Raw genomic sequence first — 19,920 nt, forward strand, 5'->3', positions numbered from 1 at the left:
CTTCCAATGGCCTGGTCCTCCCTAAATGGCTTAGGAAGGCTTCTATTTATAGGAGTTTTGTTTTTTTTTTTTTTTTTTTTTTTTTTTTTTAAATTTGGGGGGGGTGGGCATTAGGTCCGCCCCTGCCTTCCAGACTCTTTCCAAATGGTTGTTGAGTTGCCTAGACCATGGCCGTGATCAGTTCTCATTAGTAGTCAGTAGTGCACAACTGAACCTGTATTTATATTTATCTCACAGTGAGCCAACAAAGAACAAAGAAACACAACAATGGCCAAACTCAGCCTACTAGTACTACTACTACTACTTGTACTTCTCACCTTTGTCACCACTTCTCTCTTTTGTCCTGAACATCAAAAACAAGCCCTTCTCCACTTTAAAGCCTCCATCATCAATGCTACTTCTTTAACAGAAACCACACTGCATTGGTTAGATTCATGGAATTCCAGCTCAGATTGTTGCCACTGGGATGGGGTCATTTGTAGTACTCACTTTGGTTCCAAGACTGTGCTAGCTCTATATTTGGACAATTTCATCACGTCGAATTCAGAGGAGACACTGTGGTTGCCTTCAACCATCTTGACACCGCTCTTTCACATTAGAAGCTTGATGCACCTTGACTTCTCCAACAATTCAATAGAAGGAGAATTGCCACGTGATGGCTTTGGCAATTTGACCAAATTAGTTCATCTTGATTTGGGGCTTAATGACTTCAATGGCTCCATTCCCTCTCAACTTTTTCACTTGAGGTATCTTCCATATCTTGATTTGAGTTTCAATTTTTTCTAGGGAGAATTACCACGTGATGGCTTTGGCAATTTGATCAAATTAGTTCATCTTGATTTGTGGCTTAATGATTTCAATGGCTCCATTCCCTCTCAACTTTTTCACTTGAGGTATCTTCAATATCTTGATTTGAGTTCCAATTCATTCCATGGTACTCTAAGTGGAGAAGTAGCATCTCTTCAAACTTTGAGGGTATTGAAACTAGATAATATTTTTTCTTCGGAAAATAACCCTAGGGAGATTCCTAAGGAGATATGGAATTTCACAAAGTTACATCAATTGTCTCTTGCTTGGAACAATTTCTTTGGTAAAATTCCGTCTTCAATTCTAAATTTAAAGGAATTGAAAATATTGGACTTGCACTATAATTCATTGTCAATGGAAATTCTTATTGATATTGGCAATCTATCTAATATAACTAGTTTGGTCTTGAGCATCAACAAGTTGACAGGTAGAATCCCATCATCCATACTGAAACTAACAAAGTTGGAAACACTTCAATTGGACGATAACATGCTTGTTGGAGAAATTCCATCTGGGTTGTCCAATATCAAGTGCTTGAAGATTCTTGTGCTTGGAGGCAATCATCTCACTTGGAATAACAATGCAAAGATAGTGCCAAGGTTTATGCTATCTAAGTTGTCTATGAGGTCTTGTGGTCTCGTAGGAGAAATTCCAAACTGGATTTCTACATAGAAGACTCTCAAAACTTTGGACTTGAGAGAGAACCAACTAAAAGGAACTTTCCCACAATGGCTTGCTAAAATGGAAGTTGAATATATAATTTTGTCAAATAACAATCTCACAGGTTCTCTCCCACCTTTCCTCTTCAACTCTCACAATTTAGTTGTTCTTTCCTTATCCCAGAACAACTTCCATGGAGAACTACCAAGCAACATTGGTAATGCCACTGCACTCAAAATTCTTGGGTTGGATGACAACAATTTTTCTGGCATCCATCGTCAATATTTATGCACTCACATTATTATGTTTGTCGAACAACAAATTTTCTGGCAACACTTTGCCAGATTTCAGGTCAAATGAGCACCTCCAACTCATTGATTTATTTTCAAATGAATTCTCAGGTGAGATTCCAACAAACTTTTCCCATCATACTGAAATTCTTGCATTGGGCAAAAATAATTTTTCTGGTAATCTGTCCAGAAACCTTATTCATCTAAGAAAGCTTGAATACCTAGACATACATGACAACAAAATTACAAGTGAATTGCCAAACTTTATCTTCCAAATCTCCACCCTTCATACCCTAAATTTACGAAACAACTCTCTCCATGGTTCAATCCCTATTTGTATTTCCAATCTTACTAATATCCAAATTCTTGATCTTTCAAACAATTATCTTGTTGGAGAAATCCCTGCGAAGTTTGGAAATCTTGTTGGTATGATTGAAACAACCATCGAATTTTCATATCTCGATTTTTCATATCTCAGTGATTTTATAGCTTTTGATTTTGATATCATCTTCAAGCAAAACAACATTGATGATGTGACTGTGATTTGGAAGAAGTCAAAACAAGATCTATCATTGGGAAGACTCAAGATCTACTATTTGTTAGACTTGTCAATGAACCAACTTTCTGGTGAAATTTCAGCTTCCTTAGGCAATTTGAAAGCTCTAAAGCATCTCAACATCTCATACAACAACCTTTATGGAAGCATACCAACAAGTCTTGGTTGTATAGAGAATGTAGAGAGTTTGTACTTATCACACAACAATTTTATCAAGCTCAATTCCGCAATCACTAGCAAAATTGCTACAACTGACAATTCTAGATGTCAGTAACAACAAGCTCACAGGTAAGATTCCAATTGGTAGCCAAATGGATACAATGGATGATCCAAGTTTTTATGCCAACAACAGTGGTTTGTGTAGAATGCAAATTCGAGTGCCATGTCTAGAAGATTTGCCACCAACAAAACCACCAAGGGTTGAAAATAAGAAAACATGGTTCTCATGGGAAGGACTGGGAATTGGATACGCAATTGGCTTCTTTGTAACAGTGGGAATTCTATATCTTACTGATAGTTTTGTCCCCACAAAACCTCCAAATTACCGCCATCAACAAGGAAGGCAAAAAGTATAAATGTCAAGTCTCTTACAAGTTATGCATGCAGTGGTCAAAGATCTAAATCCCAGCATTGTAAAGAGCAGCTAGGTTTGCTCTTTTCTCTAGGATCTCTTTTTTCTTCAATAAGGATAATCTTCCCCCTGCCTTGTTGGCTGCTTGTAAGGATGATTATCCCCCTTATATTTCCAGTTTTTAAGTAATGCATTGTAGATTATAAAAAAAAAAAAGGCTTTCAATCAAGCAAATGGTGACAAGTAGTCATTTATAAGTGTCAGCAAGTAAGTTGGCTTGTAAGGCTACAATTTATCATATCTGGAGGGATAAAAATAAAAATAAAACCGTTCTCAATGCTGAAATGAGAGGTGAAGTGGAGTTTATGAAATGTATTACTTCTGTAATAGCTAGATTAGCAACTAAAACTAAGGTTAAGAACATTGCTTAGTGAAAGATGTTATGCTGTTAGGATCCCTTCTATGTTTTTTATTTTTAAATTGTTGTTTGATGTTGTACTTTAGTAGCCAGTGAGACTTATTTCTCTTTATATTGGTGTTGTTGCTTTCTAGTTAATTTGATTTCTTTTTAGCGAAAAGTTAACAAATACCTAAGGATATTGGTTTGGGAACTATTTTTAAAAAAAAAATTATAAAAAAGAAAAAAAATGTAACTAGCTTTTTTGACAGTTTTTTTTTTTAAAATTTATTTATTTATTTTTATTTTCTCATGAAAGTGACGGTATTAAAACTTTTTAAAAATAGTCTATTAGCAAATACTCCAAGGACAACCATTGACAAAATCCTTCTTTTTTGGACAACCTTACTGCTAGTCTATATCTATATATTACTAAAAGCTGAAGCGTAACATTTAATATTGCTACGCTCCCGTTGAGTCACATCAGCTGCCATGTCATTTCCAATTTTTTTTCCCTGAATTTCTCTTATAATTTTAAAATACTTTTACTAAATTTTTCCCTAATTTCAAAATACTATATAAAAAAAAAAAAAAAATTCCACAATAAAGCCCAATCTTTATGGCTTCAATTATGCCCACCATAAAGCCCAAAACATGAATATTACATTGCTATCCACCATAAAGCCCAAACCCAATTCTTTATTATTCTTTTAACACCAACCCTTTATTCTTCTTCAGACCTTTAGCTTGACTAACGCCAAACGCTCTCTCTTCCAAATACAGTTTCAAAACTTCAGACCTTTGGCTTTCTAACGCCAGCCTCTCTCTTCCCTCCTTCATCTCTTCCTTTCCTTATTTAAGTGAATCACTCCTTTATACCTCATCAATATTTCCCCTCCTTTTGCTCTTCCTATCTTTCATGGTTTCAAAACTTCAGAATTGCGGCTTTCTCTTCCCTCCTTCGTCTCTTCCTCTCCTAATTTAATTGAATCAGAAAACAATATATTTGAAGAAGAGCTCAGAAATACTGACAGACAGAATGATTCACTTCAGGTATTTACATAAAAAATTTCACCTTTGCATTTTCTTAGTCACACAAGTCTGGGCCATTTGTTCATGTTTCGTTTGGGAGTGTTTCTTCTAAATGATTAGCTTAGATTGATGGGTTTGGAGCCCTGTAATGGGTTTTGCTAATTTCAATTATTGGCTGCATTGATCTCTTTTTTGTATTTCAGTAAGTCAATCAACACTCTATTTCCTATCCGTATCCTTTTGTGAGAGGCAAATTGGTCCACCCACAGGCCTAAGTTCAAGGCCACCACCAATTTTAATGGCGAGGAGTTGTTAGCTGCCTCCTCTGTACGAGCTGTCAATGTCTACATCAACTACAAGGTCTGTATATCAAGTTGAGGTATACCTAAATTTTATTTTCAATGTATATTTAAAATTTTTAGGGTTAATTCTTCTATGTTTTTCTGTTTGGGTATTGAGTTTATGGTTTGCAATTTTTTGAATTTTTAGTTGTTGCCATTGTCTGTAGAGAAAAGCTCAAAAATTAGGGTAAGGAAAATTGCCCCAATCTGTGATTATTTTTATTAGGCTTATATCAAACTGAGGTAATACAACTTCAGGGAGATTGGAAGAAGAATTTTTCCACCTTCCTTGTGCAGGCTGTGAAGAAAGAACATATCAAGATTCATTGTTTTTGAATAGCTGCAGCTTGTAGCCATAATACGTGTGACTTTGTTATATGTACATCTATCTTCAGTGTCAATTTGGTAGTTCTGCTACTTGCTGAGTTGTGTGGGAGGGTCATTATGGATTGTACCAAAGCCTTTATCCATACCTTAATCAATAATACTAATTTCCAATTTTATATAGATGATTGTGCATTGATTGGATGTATTGAAATGTCGAATTGATTTAATTGTCACTTAACTACATACGTTAATCAATTGTCACGTAATTAGGTATTGCCACATTCACTATGATAAATTGATAATAGATTAGAGAAACTAACAAAAAAGGCCTAGAGTTATTCAAACAAGAGATGAACACGATGCTTATGCTTCCAAGTACGTTTTTGTGGAGCAAAGGTTCTTAAATCTTAAGTATTATAGCATTAAAATCTCATTGGTATGAAGTATACATGCTGCATTTATCATTAGTTTATGGACACTCTCATCCATTAATCGACAATCAATGTATGTGCCCACCTGAATTACTTGGAAACCATCATTCTGTAGTTGTACTTTGCATATCAGTCTTCAAACAAGTAAGCCATAGTAGTTTAAATTCTTGGTCATGAATGAGCTATTCAATCTTCTAAGCTATCATTTGGATGATTTATTTATTTATTATTATTACTAAATCCTTGCCAAATTTGAACTCTTTTTATTATTAGTTTTTTTTTAAAGATGATTACAGAGAAATCTAATGTTAAATTTTATTTATTTATTCCTTATGAATGATAAATAGGAAGTTACTAAGTTGTGTAACATAAAAAAATAAACAAATAAATGAATGCAGTTGCATCATGCGACCGGTTGAGAAGATAGAGCCAGGTCCCAAATCATATGATTTAATTCCACATCCTCCTTTTATGTATTTTAATAAAATTAAGGGCACATCGTCCTTATCATGTATACTTATAAAAATAAAAATAAAAAAAGTTGAGGATTTTATATTTTTTTTCAGGGTTAATTTTTGTTTCGCTTTTAAATATATCAGTGGACATATTGGAGAGTGGATTTTGGTTTGGGGTTGTACGCAATGAGGACCAATTCTACTTGCCAATGAAAGCAAGAAAGAATCAAAGTCATCAACAAAAAAATCATAACATGGTAATTCTAAGCGGGTTTGATGTCCTTAATTTTGTCATCATTGTCAATGTTTTTGGTGACTCTTTTGGTTGTTTGTGGTGAATTTTTTTCTTTTTTCATATAATTTGGTTTTTGTTTTATTTTTTGATGTCCTTAATCCAACAGTTTTTTATTTTATTTTTTTATTATATATATTTTTATATGGATGACCAAGTTTGTGATTTTTAGAGACTTTTCTGGGTTTTGCATGTTGGATTATCTTCTCACAATTTTAATTGAGCATCTATTTGGGTGTTGAGGGAAAAAAAAAAGTGAAGCAAAAGTAAATGGAAGCACAATCAATTGTGAAGGTTCTTTTAGATACCTTTGTGAATTATGAATTTTGCTTTGTTAATTTGCCAATTGCGGATTACTTTGTAGGCTTTGGTAGGTATTCTTTTTAGAGAGATTTAACAAATCTATGAACTATAGCTTTGTTTGTCTTCTTTTTTTTTTCTTTTTTTTTTTCTAATAAAGGTATTTTTTATTTTATTTCTACTAAGATGTTTCTATGGTATTCTATTCTATTTCACTTGTGTTGGTTATTTCAATCCAACATATTTGGGAACTCTCATACCATCATTCATATGGGAAGAAAACTGTAATAACTTCTTCTTTCGTTGCAGATGCTTTCATTTTTTTCTCCATGTTTGTAGTTGTACATCATTAAGCAAGGGTTACAGATGATTCTTTATTCATTGTTTATTTTTTCCTTTTTTTTTTTTTTTTGGTAGTAAGCTTAATTTAATTATTGCATTTGAAGTTTTTTTTTTTTTCCTCCTTTGTTCTTTCTTATGTTTTTTTTTTTTTTTTTTTGCTCCAAAAGAATGTACTACTATATATGTAGTATGTTAGGTGGAGAAGTTCAATATTATGTTATGCCTGGTTAAATGAGATTTTTACTTTTTTTTTTTTTTGGGTTTCAATTTTTATAATTTTTAGCTGTAAGTTCCTTAAGGCTTGAGTTTCTTAGGGATTTTGTGCACGATAAATCTCTCTCTTCCCTTAAATTTGCTTATTTTATAGAGTTTACCCAAAAAGTTTTTTTTTTTTTAAATGAAAGAATTTTGATTTTGTTAATTTTTAAATTTTGAGCAAGTTATTGGGGTTTTAGTACATAAATTTTGCAGTTAGAATATTGTTTCAAATTCGGAGAATTTTGGGGAGTGTAATAATGTGAAAATTTTATAAACTTTGTACTATTGTTTTACTTGTGGGGAAATTTTGATGAGTTTTCTATGCTTGTGATTTGTAGTTCGTACTAATTCACTGGATGTGAATGGTGATGCGGGGGGACTTAGACAAAGATGATGAGCTACTTGTCTTCTATCTTAAGGTTTCTGTTTTTCCTTTATATTAAGTTGTAAATGCGTAGTAATTTCTTTGAAATCTTATCTAGATTCTATTTATAGTCATAGGTTCAACATAATATATTCAAAGAAACTCCTATTAATTATTTTTTTCCTAAGTTATTGAATCAAACATGCATCCAAAATTTGTTTTAAATGGAAATAATTCAACTGATGATTATTTACCCTTTTTTTTTTCTACACTAGAGACGAATGTTTACATGGAATTTTGTACCTGATGGTGCACTCCCACACATAGATAGCATGGAAGAAAACCATAAATTGGAGTTCTATGGAGTTCTTGAAAACTTGCCTCAAGTTATGATTAGGAGTTTTATGATGATTGTACGTAACTATTATAGAACATGATGGAAAAATTGAATCTAAAGGAAAGAGGAAACATTTTGGTTGAGAGCAAGCGTCACAAATGTCTCAAAGGCTATTAGCTTATGTTGACAAGTTTGGGGTTTGATGGTGCCATAGAAGTTTTAGTGGAAGTCTTCTCTCAATTGCTAAGTTGTCATGTATGTAAATTAGGCTACTTATTGAAAAAGAAAATTGTAAAGTAGGCTAGATATTGAAAGTTCTTGCTGAATGCTATAGTTACTAAAAGTTATGTTTAGCTACTAAGCTATTTGAGATGTTCCTTAAAATATTGGGATATAAGTTAATAAGAAATGTCTTTTATATTATGCTTTCAGATACAATTTTTATTCAACTTTGATGTTGGTTTTATTCCCTTTTGGATTTTATAGAGAAGTAGGAACACATAATTTGTATTTTAATTTTGTGTGTTTTGTGTATGCATATCCACACTCTCGCACACAATATATACACTATCAACTTTTATAGTTGCATGGCTAGATAGTTTAGCAAATACCTGTTAGTCTTAAATGGGGTTTTGCATTTTAATAAAATTTAATGAATTCAAAGTGGAAATTTGTTAAATAGCACTGATTGTGTTTTCAACCAATTAAATTTTCAAGAAACATTTGACATTTTTTTAATGAATTAGTTTATATAACATGCCTCATTAAATAGATCAATCATCAAATATTTAGAAACAAATTATAAGTAGCATGTAACTTTGCAATAGGAACTAAAGATTAGACTTGCATATCTCTTTTCCAACTACAAAATGTACCAATAATGAGAAACACTATTTGAAAGGAGATTTAATTGGAAAATAATTGTGCTTGCCAAGGAGTAAAGATTCATAAATTTACTTTTGTAAGTCTGGAATGGAGAGGTTATGATTATGGATTCATCAAACTTGCAACATTTAACCATTTAAACTTGTTGCTTAAGTACATGAATATTAGGAATTAATCTTATAGCTTTCATCAATTTAGCAGAAGATGAATTAAAAAAAAAAAAAAAAAGAATTTCTTGAACATTTTTCTGAATTTTTCCGTGCATCGCACGGGTTAGCGACTAGTTGATATAATTTCTATGCATTTGGCATTCATTACTCCCGTTTCTTCTTCACCATAGCTACAATAGGCTCTCCTTCACAATCTCGCATGATAACATTTTTTTTTTTAAATGAACAATTATACAATTCCTATTATTTCATATGTTGCAAGCTATTAAATAAATAAATAAATAAATAAATGAAGCCAAGAATTTGAATTGTTTGGTATTTTTTTAATTAAAAAAAAAAAAAAAACTATTTGATTTGTTTGCAATACTGATTACTGGAATTTTGGTTGTTGTGCTTGTGTTTTTAAGTTAATTTTAGCGGAGCAGGAATGATTGATCCCATCTGTATTATCTTACATCCATTGCACTAATCTTCAAATAGTGCCCTTTCTTCTTTGCTAATTTACCAATACGTTGTTATAATGATAATGTATTCTTTAGTTTTGGTATAATGATTTCATTTTGTAAATAGGGCCTTGAAATTTTTTTTTTTTTTTTGGGGTTGGGGGGGGAGGGGGGGGGAGGTGGTGGGGTGGGGTGGGTAAACATTTTGAAAATGCGGTGAGATCCCTAATATTTGCCACTAATTGTTTTTTCTTTTTCCTTTTTCGATGCCACTAGTTCAAGCAAATGAAAGTACATATAAAACCAATTTGTTCTACCAAAAAGTTTTCAGTAAGATAAAAAGAACACGTGGCCAAAACCCATTTGTCCAAACATCTCTTAGGATAAGGAAATGGATATGAACAATGAAGGCCTTGTAAACATGCGATCACCATATGCTATTTGCACTTTTATCTAGCGAATAATATTCCTACACCACTCCATATGTAAGATTACTTTGACAACAACAAAGAGAGTGATTAGAGTATCAGACTGCAAAGATGGCTTCCATGACCATGACTGCCTCATTCCTAGCTGGTGCAACCTCAACCGTGACCAAACAACACCCTTCTTCCTCACCTCGCCGTGGCCTAGTTGTGGCCAAGGCCTCAGAAGGAGAAAAAACCAACTTGGAATTCAACAACAGCAAGGAAGAGAGAGGCAGTAGTGGGAGGAGGGACTTGGTCTTTGCTGCTGCGGCTGCTGCTGCAGCATTCTCTGTTGCAAAGGTCGCTCTTGCTGATGAGCCAAAGAAAGGTTCCCCAGAAGCCAGGAAGAAGTATGCACCTATTTGTGCCACAATGCCTACTGCACGTATCTGTCACAATATCAAGTGATCAGGGTGTTTGGTTTTCTTGGTTATTGTTTATGGTTGGTTTGAGAGAAATGTAAAAGATGTAACTCTATGCTCATGTGTATCCTTGTTCTTAGAGAATAATGGTTAAACAGTTAAATTTGCCATTTCTTACGACTAATAATTTATCATAGTTTTAGAAAAGGTAATACTGTGTTTAAGGTAGTTTATCAATCATTTTTTTTTCCTCCCTTTTGATTTGCCTACTCCAAGCATATGTAATCCAAGCTGTCATCAATGTTTTGAGTGCGGAAAATGAATTGGACTCGAAATTTAGAGGAAAAAAAGAAGTTCCCACAAATTCAACTACTAATCAAATTCAAACAAGGTATGCACCCATATCATGTGAAACAAGTCCAAAGTGGTGTAGTTAAAAGCCTTGTAGCTCAATTGATACATTTTGATGATGTTTCCAATGAAAAAGTCTAGGTTCTTATCTCCCTACTCAACTATGAAATTTAAAATTTATTTAAAAAAAAAGAGGGGCCCAAACTGATGTAAAAAATACGCACAAAAAAGCTAACTAAAAATAGGGTAGGATCATAAATTCAAAAATGTCATTGAAAATTGGAATTATAAGTAGAAGAGTTAGAATGACACAAAAGAAGGACCTTGCAATCTATTCTGGGCATGATTTTGACTGGATTTCAGTGCCAGATTAAACCAACATACACTTCCAATTTGGAGTTCTCTATTGGTTTTTCCCTTGTACTAGGAAGTCAAATCTCGAGAAAATTGGAATCGATCAATATTCACTATGCATGGGATTGAAGTGCACCTATGTCCAATTATAATAACCAGGGGTGCTTATAAAAACAAAAGGTTAGGGGAAAAAAAACCTTTCCTAACACATTGAGGTGAAGTCGTGAAGATAGGTCCAGGAAAGCAAGAATTATCTCACTTGTTTGGATCAAGTAAAGCCAGATCAAGGTCATGCAAAAACTTTTGGTGGGATTTGTGTAATTTGCCTATCAACCAAAGTTGAGGATTTTCAGGCATCTTTACCCTTTCAATATAATAACACTTAGAATTCCAAATTGAATGATTGGATGTCTCATCAGAAAACACATCAAACAACAAATTCTACACGAGTCTTGGAATAGAGATTTTCTGATCAATGCATGGAACTGAATTTTATTAAGCAACCATAAATAAAAACTCTCCTAACCAAATGGAAAACGGGATCCAAAATTTTGGGAAATTACACAAATTGTGCTGCAGAAAAACTGAAACACACAAAAATTTCATACAATACGGTCAATACCAGCATCGTCCACTCCTGCTGTTACCGAAGAGGAACAGACTGGAGAGAGAAGATCATTCCACATTCACCTTAGCCATCCCACAAGGCAGGAAAACAATTGCAGATGACTTCCATGCCAACTCATTCACCCTTTCCATTTTGCTGGGAAGCAACAAAATTTCGGATGACTTCCATGGCTAACTGATGAGCATTCTTGTTCTGCAGTTTTGCAAGTTGGTCCACGGCTTCATACGTCTCCTTATCAGCAAAAAGCTTCAGGTTGTACCTTGATGGTGCCAACACTGGACCTTCCCATTTGTCAACCAGCTCTTGAAGTTTCTCAAATCCCTGACAAAGAACAATTGCATTCCACATCAATCACTTGGCCATTAACCTAACAAAACTTTCAATTTACCACACAAATTTTAGACAACCAACTAATTTTCCCACAAGTAGCCCAATAGATAATAAATACAGAATCCTAGTTGCTTTACTACTCACCATGCGGGTTGTGAAGTCACCAAATGATTCTTTAGATTGCCTTCTACGTTTCCAATGATAAAACAAAGGTTCCAAAACTTTTTCAAGGTCTTGAAGCTTAACCTTATTCATGAAGGTTCTTGCTAATGAAGTTTGACTGGGGTTTCCACCAAGCCAGATCTGTATTTTAACACATTAGAAATGGAATTAAATAACTTAACATTAAAGAGAAAAGGGGGTTGAGCACATGATTGTGATACCTGATAGCTGTTCGGACCATCACCAACCAGTCCAAGTTCAGCCATGTATGGTCTAGCACAACCGTTTGGGCAGCCAGTTATCCTTATAACCACAGATTCACTATACTTGAGACCAACCTGAAATCACAAAGGCTTTACCCATTAATATGTGTCCTGACTCCTGATCCCGATATAGACGTAGTATTGACCTTCCACCTGTATTTAGTAGTCTGAATTAGTGTATACCTTCTCAAATGTTGCTCGAACCCGCTTAAGTATGTCAGGTATTCCTCGTTCAGCTTCAGTTATTGCAAGTGGGCAAAGTGGGAAGGCTGGGCATGCCATTGCAGTTAAGTTGAGAGGGTCTACATACCTTGGGTGCTGTAGACAACTAAAACTAGTGAATAAATGCTCACATACGAAACAGGGTATGATCCAAAAAAATATATTAAAAAATACAAATAAGCTCAAATAAACAAATTCTACAATGAAGAGCCAAAAAGGAAAGGCCTGATTAACCATAACATGTTGCAACTTTGATGAACATTTGAATGCAGAAAGTTTAATGGAAATCCTTCGATCTAAGAAAAGGAGGAGGTGGGTGAAGAAGCAGAAAGGAAGCTAATAACCCTTGAAATCTAGTGGGACCTACCTGATTTCCCATGCAATAAAAACAATTACATATTCAAGCAGTTAACAACATTCTATGACTACTGCAAACTTTGAATAAATTAATCAAGCATATAATGTTAAGGATTTGAATCAAGTCTAGTGAACAATGTGTGTGCGTGTGTGTCTCACCACTTTTTTTTTTTTTTTTTTTTTTTGGAAAAGGTTCCTCTATGCAAACCAGATCAAAGAGGAAGGGCACCTCAGAAAGTTGTTTAAATATATAATTTTCTATCACATTTCCATTGTAGCCAGCATTTGGAAGTTTCTGTTTGAGCCATTCAAGATGTAATTTTCATATACATTTCTGTTTGACCCTATGTGAAATACATTCACATAACCTACTTTGGTGAAATGTTCAACTCAATACTGATGGAAATTTTCACAGAATAGAAAGTACATAGCCACAACACCATTTGATATCTACTGAAAATATTGAATATCTTACCAGAAGACCAGCTTGAGCAAGGGCAGTAGTGATGGGACGCTTCCATGAGTTGCGAATATCACACAAGATGATGTTCTGGTTTGGTGTAAGCCGCACACTCAAATCATACTTCTCTATTATCTCTCTTAATGTCGTCTTCATCTTCCCCTTGATACGGCCGTTATCAACATGGAGCCCACAAAATAAACTGCCATCACCCTGTGAAAAAGATTTATAGTTGGATAAAGGGCATATATTAGGCACAATTAGAGGCAATGAATTAGCATAAAGGTATGATTTGAGAAAGCAATACATAATCAAAACCTGAAGACAGAACTAATTAACGTGAGTTTGGATTAGCCCTTTTTACTTTCAGGCTTTTAGCTTATTTGCTCATATTCTCATTTTCTCTAGTACAATTGTACTTTTGTTAACTTTCAAAAAATAAGCAATCATAAGCTTTCAACAAAAAGCTAATCCAAACCCATACTAAAGACATAAGATAAGATGTCCAGATCAATCAGAACATACCTGCTCATGCCATCCCAAGTAACTTTTAAATTCCCACTCTGGCAATTCACGAAAAGACTCAAATTTTTTTCCATAGTATTGCTCAACAACACTTCTAAACTTTTCAATACCCCAGGAGTCTATCAAATATTTCATTCTACTATACTTCCGATCATCTCTTCTCCCATGTTCTCGTTGTGTAACAACAATAGCTTTCACTGCATACAATATATCCTCTTTTGGCACAAAACCCAAAGGTTCTCCGAGACGTGGAAAAGTGGTCTCCAACCTATGTGTTCTTCCCATACCGCCGCCAACCTGAAACAGAAATGTTAATGAACTATCAATTATGAGCCATAGAATTAAACATGGATACATTTAACATATGCCCATCTTACATATATGTTGAATCCCTGAGGTTCCCCTTCATCATCAGTAACAACAACAACACCAATATCATTTGTAAGAATATCAACTGAGTTGTCTGTTGGTACAGTGACTGCAATTTTGAATTTCCTTGGCAAGAACTGAGTTCCATATATAGGCTCAGCTGATTCAGGGAAATTCGTTCCATGAGAATTATCGTTGCGAGCCTTCACTACTTCAGGAGGTTCTGCGGTCATCACTTGCTCCCCATCCACCCACACATCATAGTAGAAACCAGACTGAGGAGTAAGGAGTGCAGCAATATTCTCTGCAGTATGCTGTGCAAATTGGTAATCTTTTCTTGTAAATGGAGCAGCAGGAGCAAGAACATTCCTGTTGAGATCACCACATGCACCAAGAGTTGAGCCCATGTTTTTAATAAGGGTACTCATAACCGTCTTGAGGTCTTTCTTCAGAACTCCATGGAGCTGAAATGTTTGTCTGGTGGTCAAACGAAGTGTTCCTATTCCAAATTGGTCAGCAAGATCATCCATTGTCAAGTAGAGTCTATTTGACACTTTTCCACAAGGGTTCTTAGTACGAAGCATAAATGAGTAATTCCTTGCACCACGATCATCTCTGTTGTACTGTTGATAGCTCCCATGGAACTTGATCACTTGTGTAGCAGCCTCATTTATGTTTGGGGCATCTGTCAGCAATTCCTCATTAAGAGGGTACCTAATGTAATTACTTTGTTCTTTGATAATTTCAACCTTACTACGCTTAGTTTCAGTAGCAGTGCCGGGCTTTGCTGGCTGTAGAAAAAAGATCACACAAGTTTTCAAAATCAAGTACTTTTTATTTCCTAAAAATGGAAACATATCAATCTAGCATTCAGCATCCACCAAAAGGAGTTACATTTGAGCCTATGCTTGCTAATAACAAATAAGAAATAAATTGAACTCAATTATGAAATAATCACATATGCTAATTTGAGGGAACTTTTTTTATTGCTTGTTTAAACCATGTTTCTTTTCTAGCAACAACAGAAGAATAGGAAAAAGACAGGAAATGAAATAATTAGAAAAATACATATTCTGTTAAAAAAAATGTTTTATGTAGAGTAAGCAACCATAAAATGATTTACCTATCACAAAGAAAGATTCGCACATCAGCATGCATACAAAGCCAAAAAATTGCACAAAGATTAGTACCCTTTTTTCAGCTTCACACAAAAGACAGTACATGAACTATGAAGTGTCTAGCATTGCAGAACCAATTCTCTCAACCATCAACACAGGATTACTACCAATCTGAATAAACATAAATTACTTTGGATTCTTAGAAAAAAAATAATATATTTTTAAGGAATTTGATTAAATAAAAAACCTTGATTTGGTTTTTAAAACAAGTAAAGGTCGTACCCAGTGCACAATACTCCCACTTGGTCATTAGCAGGCAGCCTTGTCCCCGATTATTCGCCTTGATTCTTAGAACAAATGAAAGAAAAATATACAGCCTACTATAAAAATGACTTCCTTTCTCAAGCAATTTTCATCTCCTTCTTTGAATTCAAAGGATGTTAGAAACTTTTATTGTGAGCTTGAAAAATTCAAAAAAAAAAAAATTCTTTTCCATTTTCAAATCAGAGATTTTGAAAATATTTTTCATATCCAAAAATTGAAACATTTCAGAAGAACAGACTAGTTTCATCGTTCCAAGGCCAAAAATTACTCTTCCCACTGCATTTTTCTCACCAACCAAACATGCATTCACAAACAGAAACACACAACAAAAATGAGAAGAACCCACTATACGAAAAATCACTTAAAAAATAATATCATTTCTTAAAGCATTTAACTTTCATTTATCATCATCATCTTTCCCCACACTTTATTCGCATCCAAACAGCACCAACTCCCAAAAAATCAAATTAAACAAAAGATACAAGCTTGAAAAGAAAATCGCTTCAAATTGGATCATCCTTCTCCTTTTATTTTGCCAATCTTTCTCGGCATAAAAACAGCACTATCTAAACAACAAAAAGTTTTTTTAAAAAATTAAAAAATTAAAAAATAAAACACATAAAAAGGGCCTAATTTATTAAGCATTTAGCTTCCATTTCCTAAACTCTCTCGGCATCCAAACAAATTACTAAAACAGGAACAGAATCGAAAACTTAGAGAATTCAAATTTCAGAAACAAAAAAAGAAAGAAAGAAAAATCGAACCGTGGAGACAGCTCTGATAACATGCGAAGAAGAGCTGGAAGAGGAGAGCAGGTGGGTGTGTCGTCTTCTTCTTGTTGTTGTTGTTGTCAGAGCAAGCGAATTGGAAGAAGGCCTGAGAAGGCCGCCATGAACGAAGCTCGGAATCTGAAGCTTGGGGTCCTTTAGCACAGCCGTGTTCGCAGCTCCAAACGGCGTCGTCATGGGGCCTCTCGCTCAGCAAAGAAAACAAAAAAGCACTGTGAGTGAGAGAGTGAATGAATGTGATGGCTTGGGTTGAGAAAATAGTTAAATAGAGAGAGAGAGAGTGTGTGAGATTCTTGTTGGGTTGAAATTGAATGGCTGGTATGAGGAAAAGCGAAGTGGTGTGGCTTTGAAATTCTTTTATACACAGAAGATATAAATGTTTAATATAGCTGGTAGTGGTATAGGCTAACGTGCGCCGATCACGTGCCTGTCACCCGCTTTTTTTTTTTTTTTTTTAATATATATCTATAAGGATAGGCTATAGCCTCCACGCGCCGTGTTCAATGTGGTTGCTCCAGTATGCGGCTTTCTTTGAAAAGATATGAATTTTGCGAATTGAGATTAGATTTTTCTCTAGTCACATATTGTACGGCTACAGTCCACTTTTAGTCTCTTATCAAGCAAAAAAAAAAAAAAAGAAGAAGTCCATTTTTAATTAGTGATGGAATGCAAGGGGTATTTGCTACATGAACCATTTCTCTTCCACCATATAAATTTTACAGTTGCATAAGTAACACATATGTCATGTTAGTGACATATGTTAGTGATGCTTTTCAACGTGTTAAATATATTAAATACTGACCATCATGCACTTGTGTACTTATATTGAATTAGAGTGAAATTTCTATTTTATATAAAAATATTATATATATATTAGATATTTATTATTATTAATAATAAACTTGTAAGTTATGGTGGCTGAAAACATATATTAAAATTTTATTATTTTATTAATAGATTTTTCTTTTCTTAGAATTTTATGTATTTATTATTAATTTTTAAATTACCTACAGATTTATTATCAATGGTTAAGAATTAAGACTGATTTTTGTTGATGATGGATGGATATCTTTTTTGAAATTAAATGAACGTAAATATAGTTTTTAAAACTTTTTAAATGAACGTATGTTATTTTTTTGAGTTATTCGATATGTAAAGTTGTTTAACATGATCTCATGAGGTTTAATTAATTGCATAACAAATAAATAAGAATTTATATTTGCTGACAATTTTAACAAATTTTGATTAATAAAGTTCAAATCTTCTGTCCCACTTTTTCTACTTTATTTTATATTTTATCAATAAATATTTGCCACGTGTTCATCTAATTAATTAAATATTATCATTATTGACTTATTAATACTGCATTTATTAATTAATAATAATATTTAATTAATTAGGTGGACATATAGTAATTATTTATTAGTGAAGTATAGAGTGAAACAGAAAAAGTGTAACAGAAAATTTGGACTCCCTAATAAAATTTTGGGCTCACAAACCCATATAACCAGACGCCGATACCCAGGGGGGTAAAAGCGCGTGGAGCTATCAATATTGAACATTTACTAGAGCGACAGACGTGCAAAAAACAAATTTGGATTCCTTAGTACATTGAACCTGGACAGAAACGACCACACGTTGCCAAAACCAATTTTTACTTGGGTCCAATATTTTTAGATTAGATTTTAGTATTTTACCATGGTCTGGTCTGGTCAGGTAGATTTTTCAAAGACCTTATTATATAGATTATAATCTAAACTAAAGTGGAGAGATTCAAATTCAGTTCGTGTTTGCCATACTTGCAACCAGGGGCGTAGCCAGGAATTTTTACGTGGGGGGGCCGATTCGAACCATGAAGGTTGAAATTGACGACGATGAGTATCATCGTTGTATGGATAGTCTATATTTTTAGGTTGATATGGACCTTTTTTGAGATAAGCTCGTTGGATTTCATTTTGTTTGTTGATAGGAATTTTTCTCAGGGTGGCAACTCCAGGAATTTTTCTCAGGGTGTTCCTAGGTGGGCTTGCTCTATTACAATTTTTTTTTTCTTCAGATTCTCTGTTACAATTTTTTTCTTTTTTAGATTTTAGTTCAATTTTTTTTTTTTAGCTTTTTCTTTATGCTTGAAAGCAATATTATGAATACTGTTTTGGACCCCGTTTCAGTTTGTTTAGTGAAACGAAATATTTCGGTACCGATCTATTTCGACGTACCGTTTCAGAGTGTTTCGGAGTTTCTAAAAAAAATTAAAATTATTATTAATCATAAACTATAATTTGTTATATTGTTATTTCATTAATTATAAAATTATTAATTATTATTTAGCCTAACATAATTTAATTTATTTATCTTTTATAATGTAGTGGTTAATTATACAACTTTAATTATTGTTGTTTAGCGTAACAATAAACTATATTGCTTTAATTTGTTTGTCATTAATTATACCGTTTTAATTTGTTATATTGTTTAGCTCCTTGTGCACATTACACTAAAAAAGCTTGACATTACATATCTTATGTGCTCCCGGCCTCATGTACCCATCAGCCCATTTACCCCCACCCACTCAATGGACAAGCACAAGCATCATGCCTGATGCCCCAATCAAAATAGCCTGCCAATCAGAAAATTTCACAATCACAAATCACAATACCCACTACAAGATAATTAGGGCCCGTTTGGTTTGTGTTTTCAAACAACATTTTTTAATTTTTAAACAGCATTTCACGCATTTCAACACATTTTTTCACCCACACGTATTTCAAAAAACTACAAACAACAATTTTCAAACTACTCTACCAAACACCCCCTTAATATCTCACCAACACAGTAAACACACACTGACCAACGGATAAGATAAACACTAAAGCCAAATTCAAAAAGACAAAAAACAGAAAAAAGCAAAATATATATAAAGCCCATTCATTTGGCCAGCCAATCAGAGAGAGAGTTCCTGAGTTAATTTAGTCTTAAAGAATAAAGACTAAAGAGAGAGAGAGACATTACACATTAGTTTTCATTTCAGACTTCAGTGAGATAAAGAGAGAGTCAGAGAGAGACTGAGGGACTGAGAGGGAGTCAGAGAGAAAAAGAGGGAAATTAGAAATACCTTAAGGGAGCTCAGGGAGGGATCTGCGATCTGCAAGCACCGATCACCGAGCACCGGAGCTGAGTAGACAGAGCGATCTGCGATCTACCGTCTACGATCTGCGATCTGCGATGAGGGGCGAGCGACGACGACGAGGGGCGAGAGCGCGACGACGACGAGGAGGAGCGTGCTACGGCGTCGACGAGGAGGAGCGTGCTACGGCGACGACGACAAGGAGTGTGCTACGGCGACGAGGAGCGAGTATTGGGGATTTTTTGGTTTGGTTTTGGTACAGAGGCTCTGCATTGGGTTTTTTTTTTTTTTTTTTTTTTTAAACACAGTATTGGAGTTTGTTTTGCTCTGTATAGACTGTATCAGTGTATTGGGGTTTGGTTTTCTCTGTTTTCTCTGCTAGAGACGTGACCGTGGGTACGGTGGGATTGATTTTTGATTCTCTGTGTTGGTTTTTTTTTTTTTTTTTTTTTTTTGAATTA

At 34.2% G+C, this 19,920-nt stretch overlaps 3 protein-coding genes and 1 long non-coding RNA gene across 6 annotated transcripts; 3 read left to right on the top strand and 1 right to left on the bottom strand.

Annotated features, from left to right (window-relative positions):
• Positions 1–267: 267 nt before the first annotated feature.
• On the top strand, positions 268–2,888 carry LOC112028179 (receptor-like protein 46). The gene is made up of 4 exons (XM_065766488.1): positions 268–746; positions 1,206–1,406; positions 1,651–2,498; positions 2,578–2,888. Exons 1-4 carry the CDS (start codon positions 268–270, stop codon positions 2,886–2,888), a joined length of 1,839 nt encoding a protein of 612 aa, XP_065622560.1.
• A 1,145-nt stretch (positions 2,889–4,033) lies between these two features.
• LOC136064579 (uncharacterized) lies at positions 4,034–8,191 on the top strand. Of its 3 annotated transcripts, XR_010626204.1 has the most exons (5): positions 4,034–4,334; positions 4,517–4,673; positions 5,979–6,124; positions 7,398–7,478; positions 7,699–8,191. It is a non-coding gene; the product is annotated as an uncharacterized LOC136064579 (long non-coding RNA). The 3 variants fall into 3 exon arrangements; XR_010626203.1 differs by lacking the exon at positions 5,979–6,124 and having other exon boundaries at positions 4,517–4,692; XR_010626205.1 differs by lacking the exon at positions 5,979–6,124.
• Positions 8,192–9,658: 1,467 nt separating this feature from the next.
• LOC111987451 (photosystem II 5 kDa protein, chloroplastic-like) lies at positions 9,659–10,257 on the top strand. The gene has a single exon (XM_024019166.2). The coding sequence runs from the start codon at positions 9,798–9,800 to the stop codon at positions 10,131–10,133; it is 336 nt and encodes a 111-aa protein (XP_023874934.1). The 5' UTR covers positions 9,659–9,797; the 3' UTR covers positions 10,134–10,257.
• A 999-nt stretch (positions 10,258–11,256) lies between these two features.
• On the bottom strand, positions 11,257–16,679 carry LOC111987421 (sulfite reductase [ferredoxin], chloroplastic). The gene is made up of 8 exons (XM_024019139.2): positions 16,315–16,679; positions 14,117–14,899; positions 13,740–14,036; positions 13,230–13,427; positions 12,359–12,493; positions 12,134–12,250; positions 11,895–12,053; positions 11,257–11,741 (listed from the first exon to the last, which is right to left on the bottom strand). The coding sequence occupies exons 1-8, from the start codon at positions 16,513–16,515 to the stop codon at positions 11,535–11,537; spliced, it is 2,097 nt and encodes a 698-aa protein (XP_023874907.1). The 5' UTR covers positions 16,516–16,679; the 3' UTR covers positions 11,257–11,534.
• Between the last annotated feature and the right edge of the window lie 3,241 nt (positions 16,680–19,920).

This window comes from Quercus suber, unplaced genomic scaffold, assembly GCF_002906115.3.
Source record: "Quercus suber isolate HL8 unplaced genomic scaffold, Cork oak 2.0 scaffold_710, whole genome shotgun sequence".
Taxonomy (NCBI): domain Eukaryota; kingdom Viridiplantae; phylum Streptophyta; class Magnoliopsida; order Fagales; family Fagaceae; genus Quercus; species Quercus suber.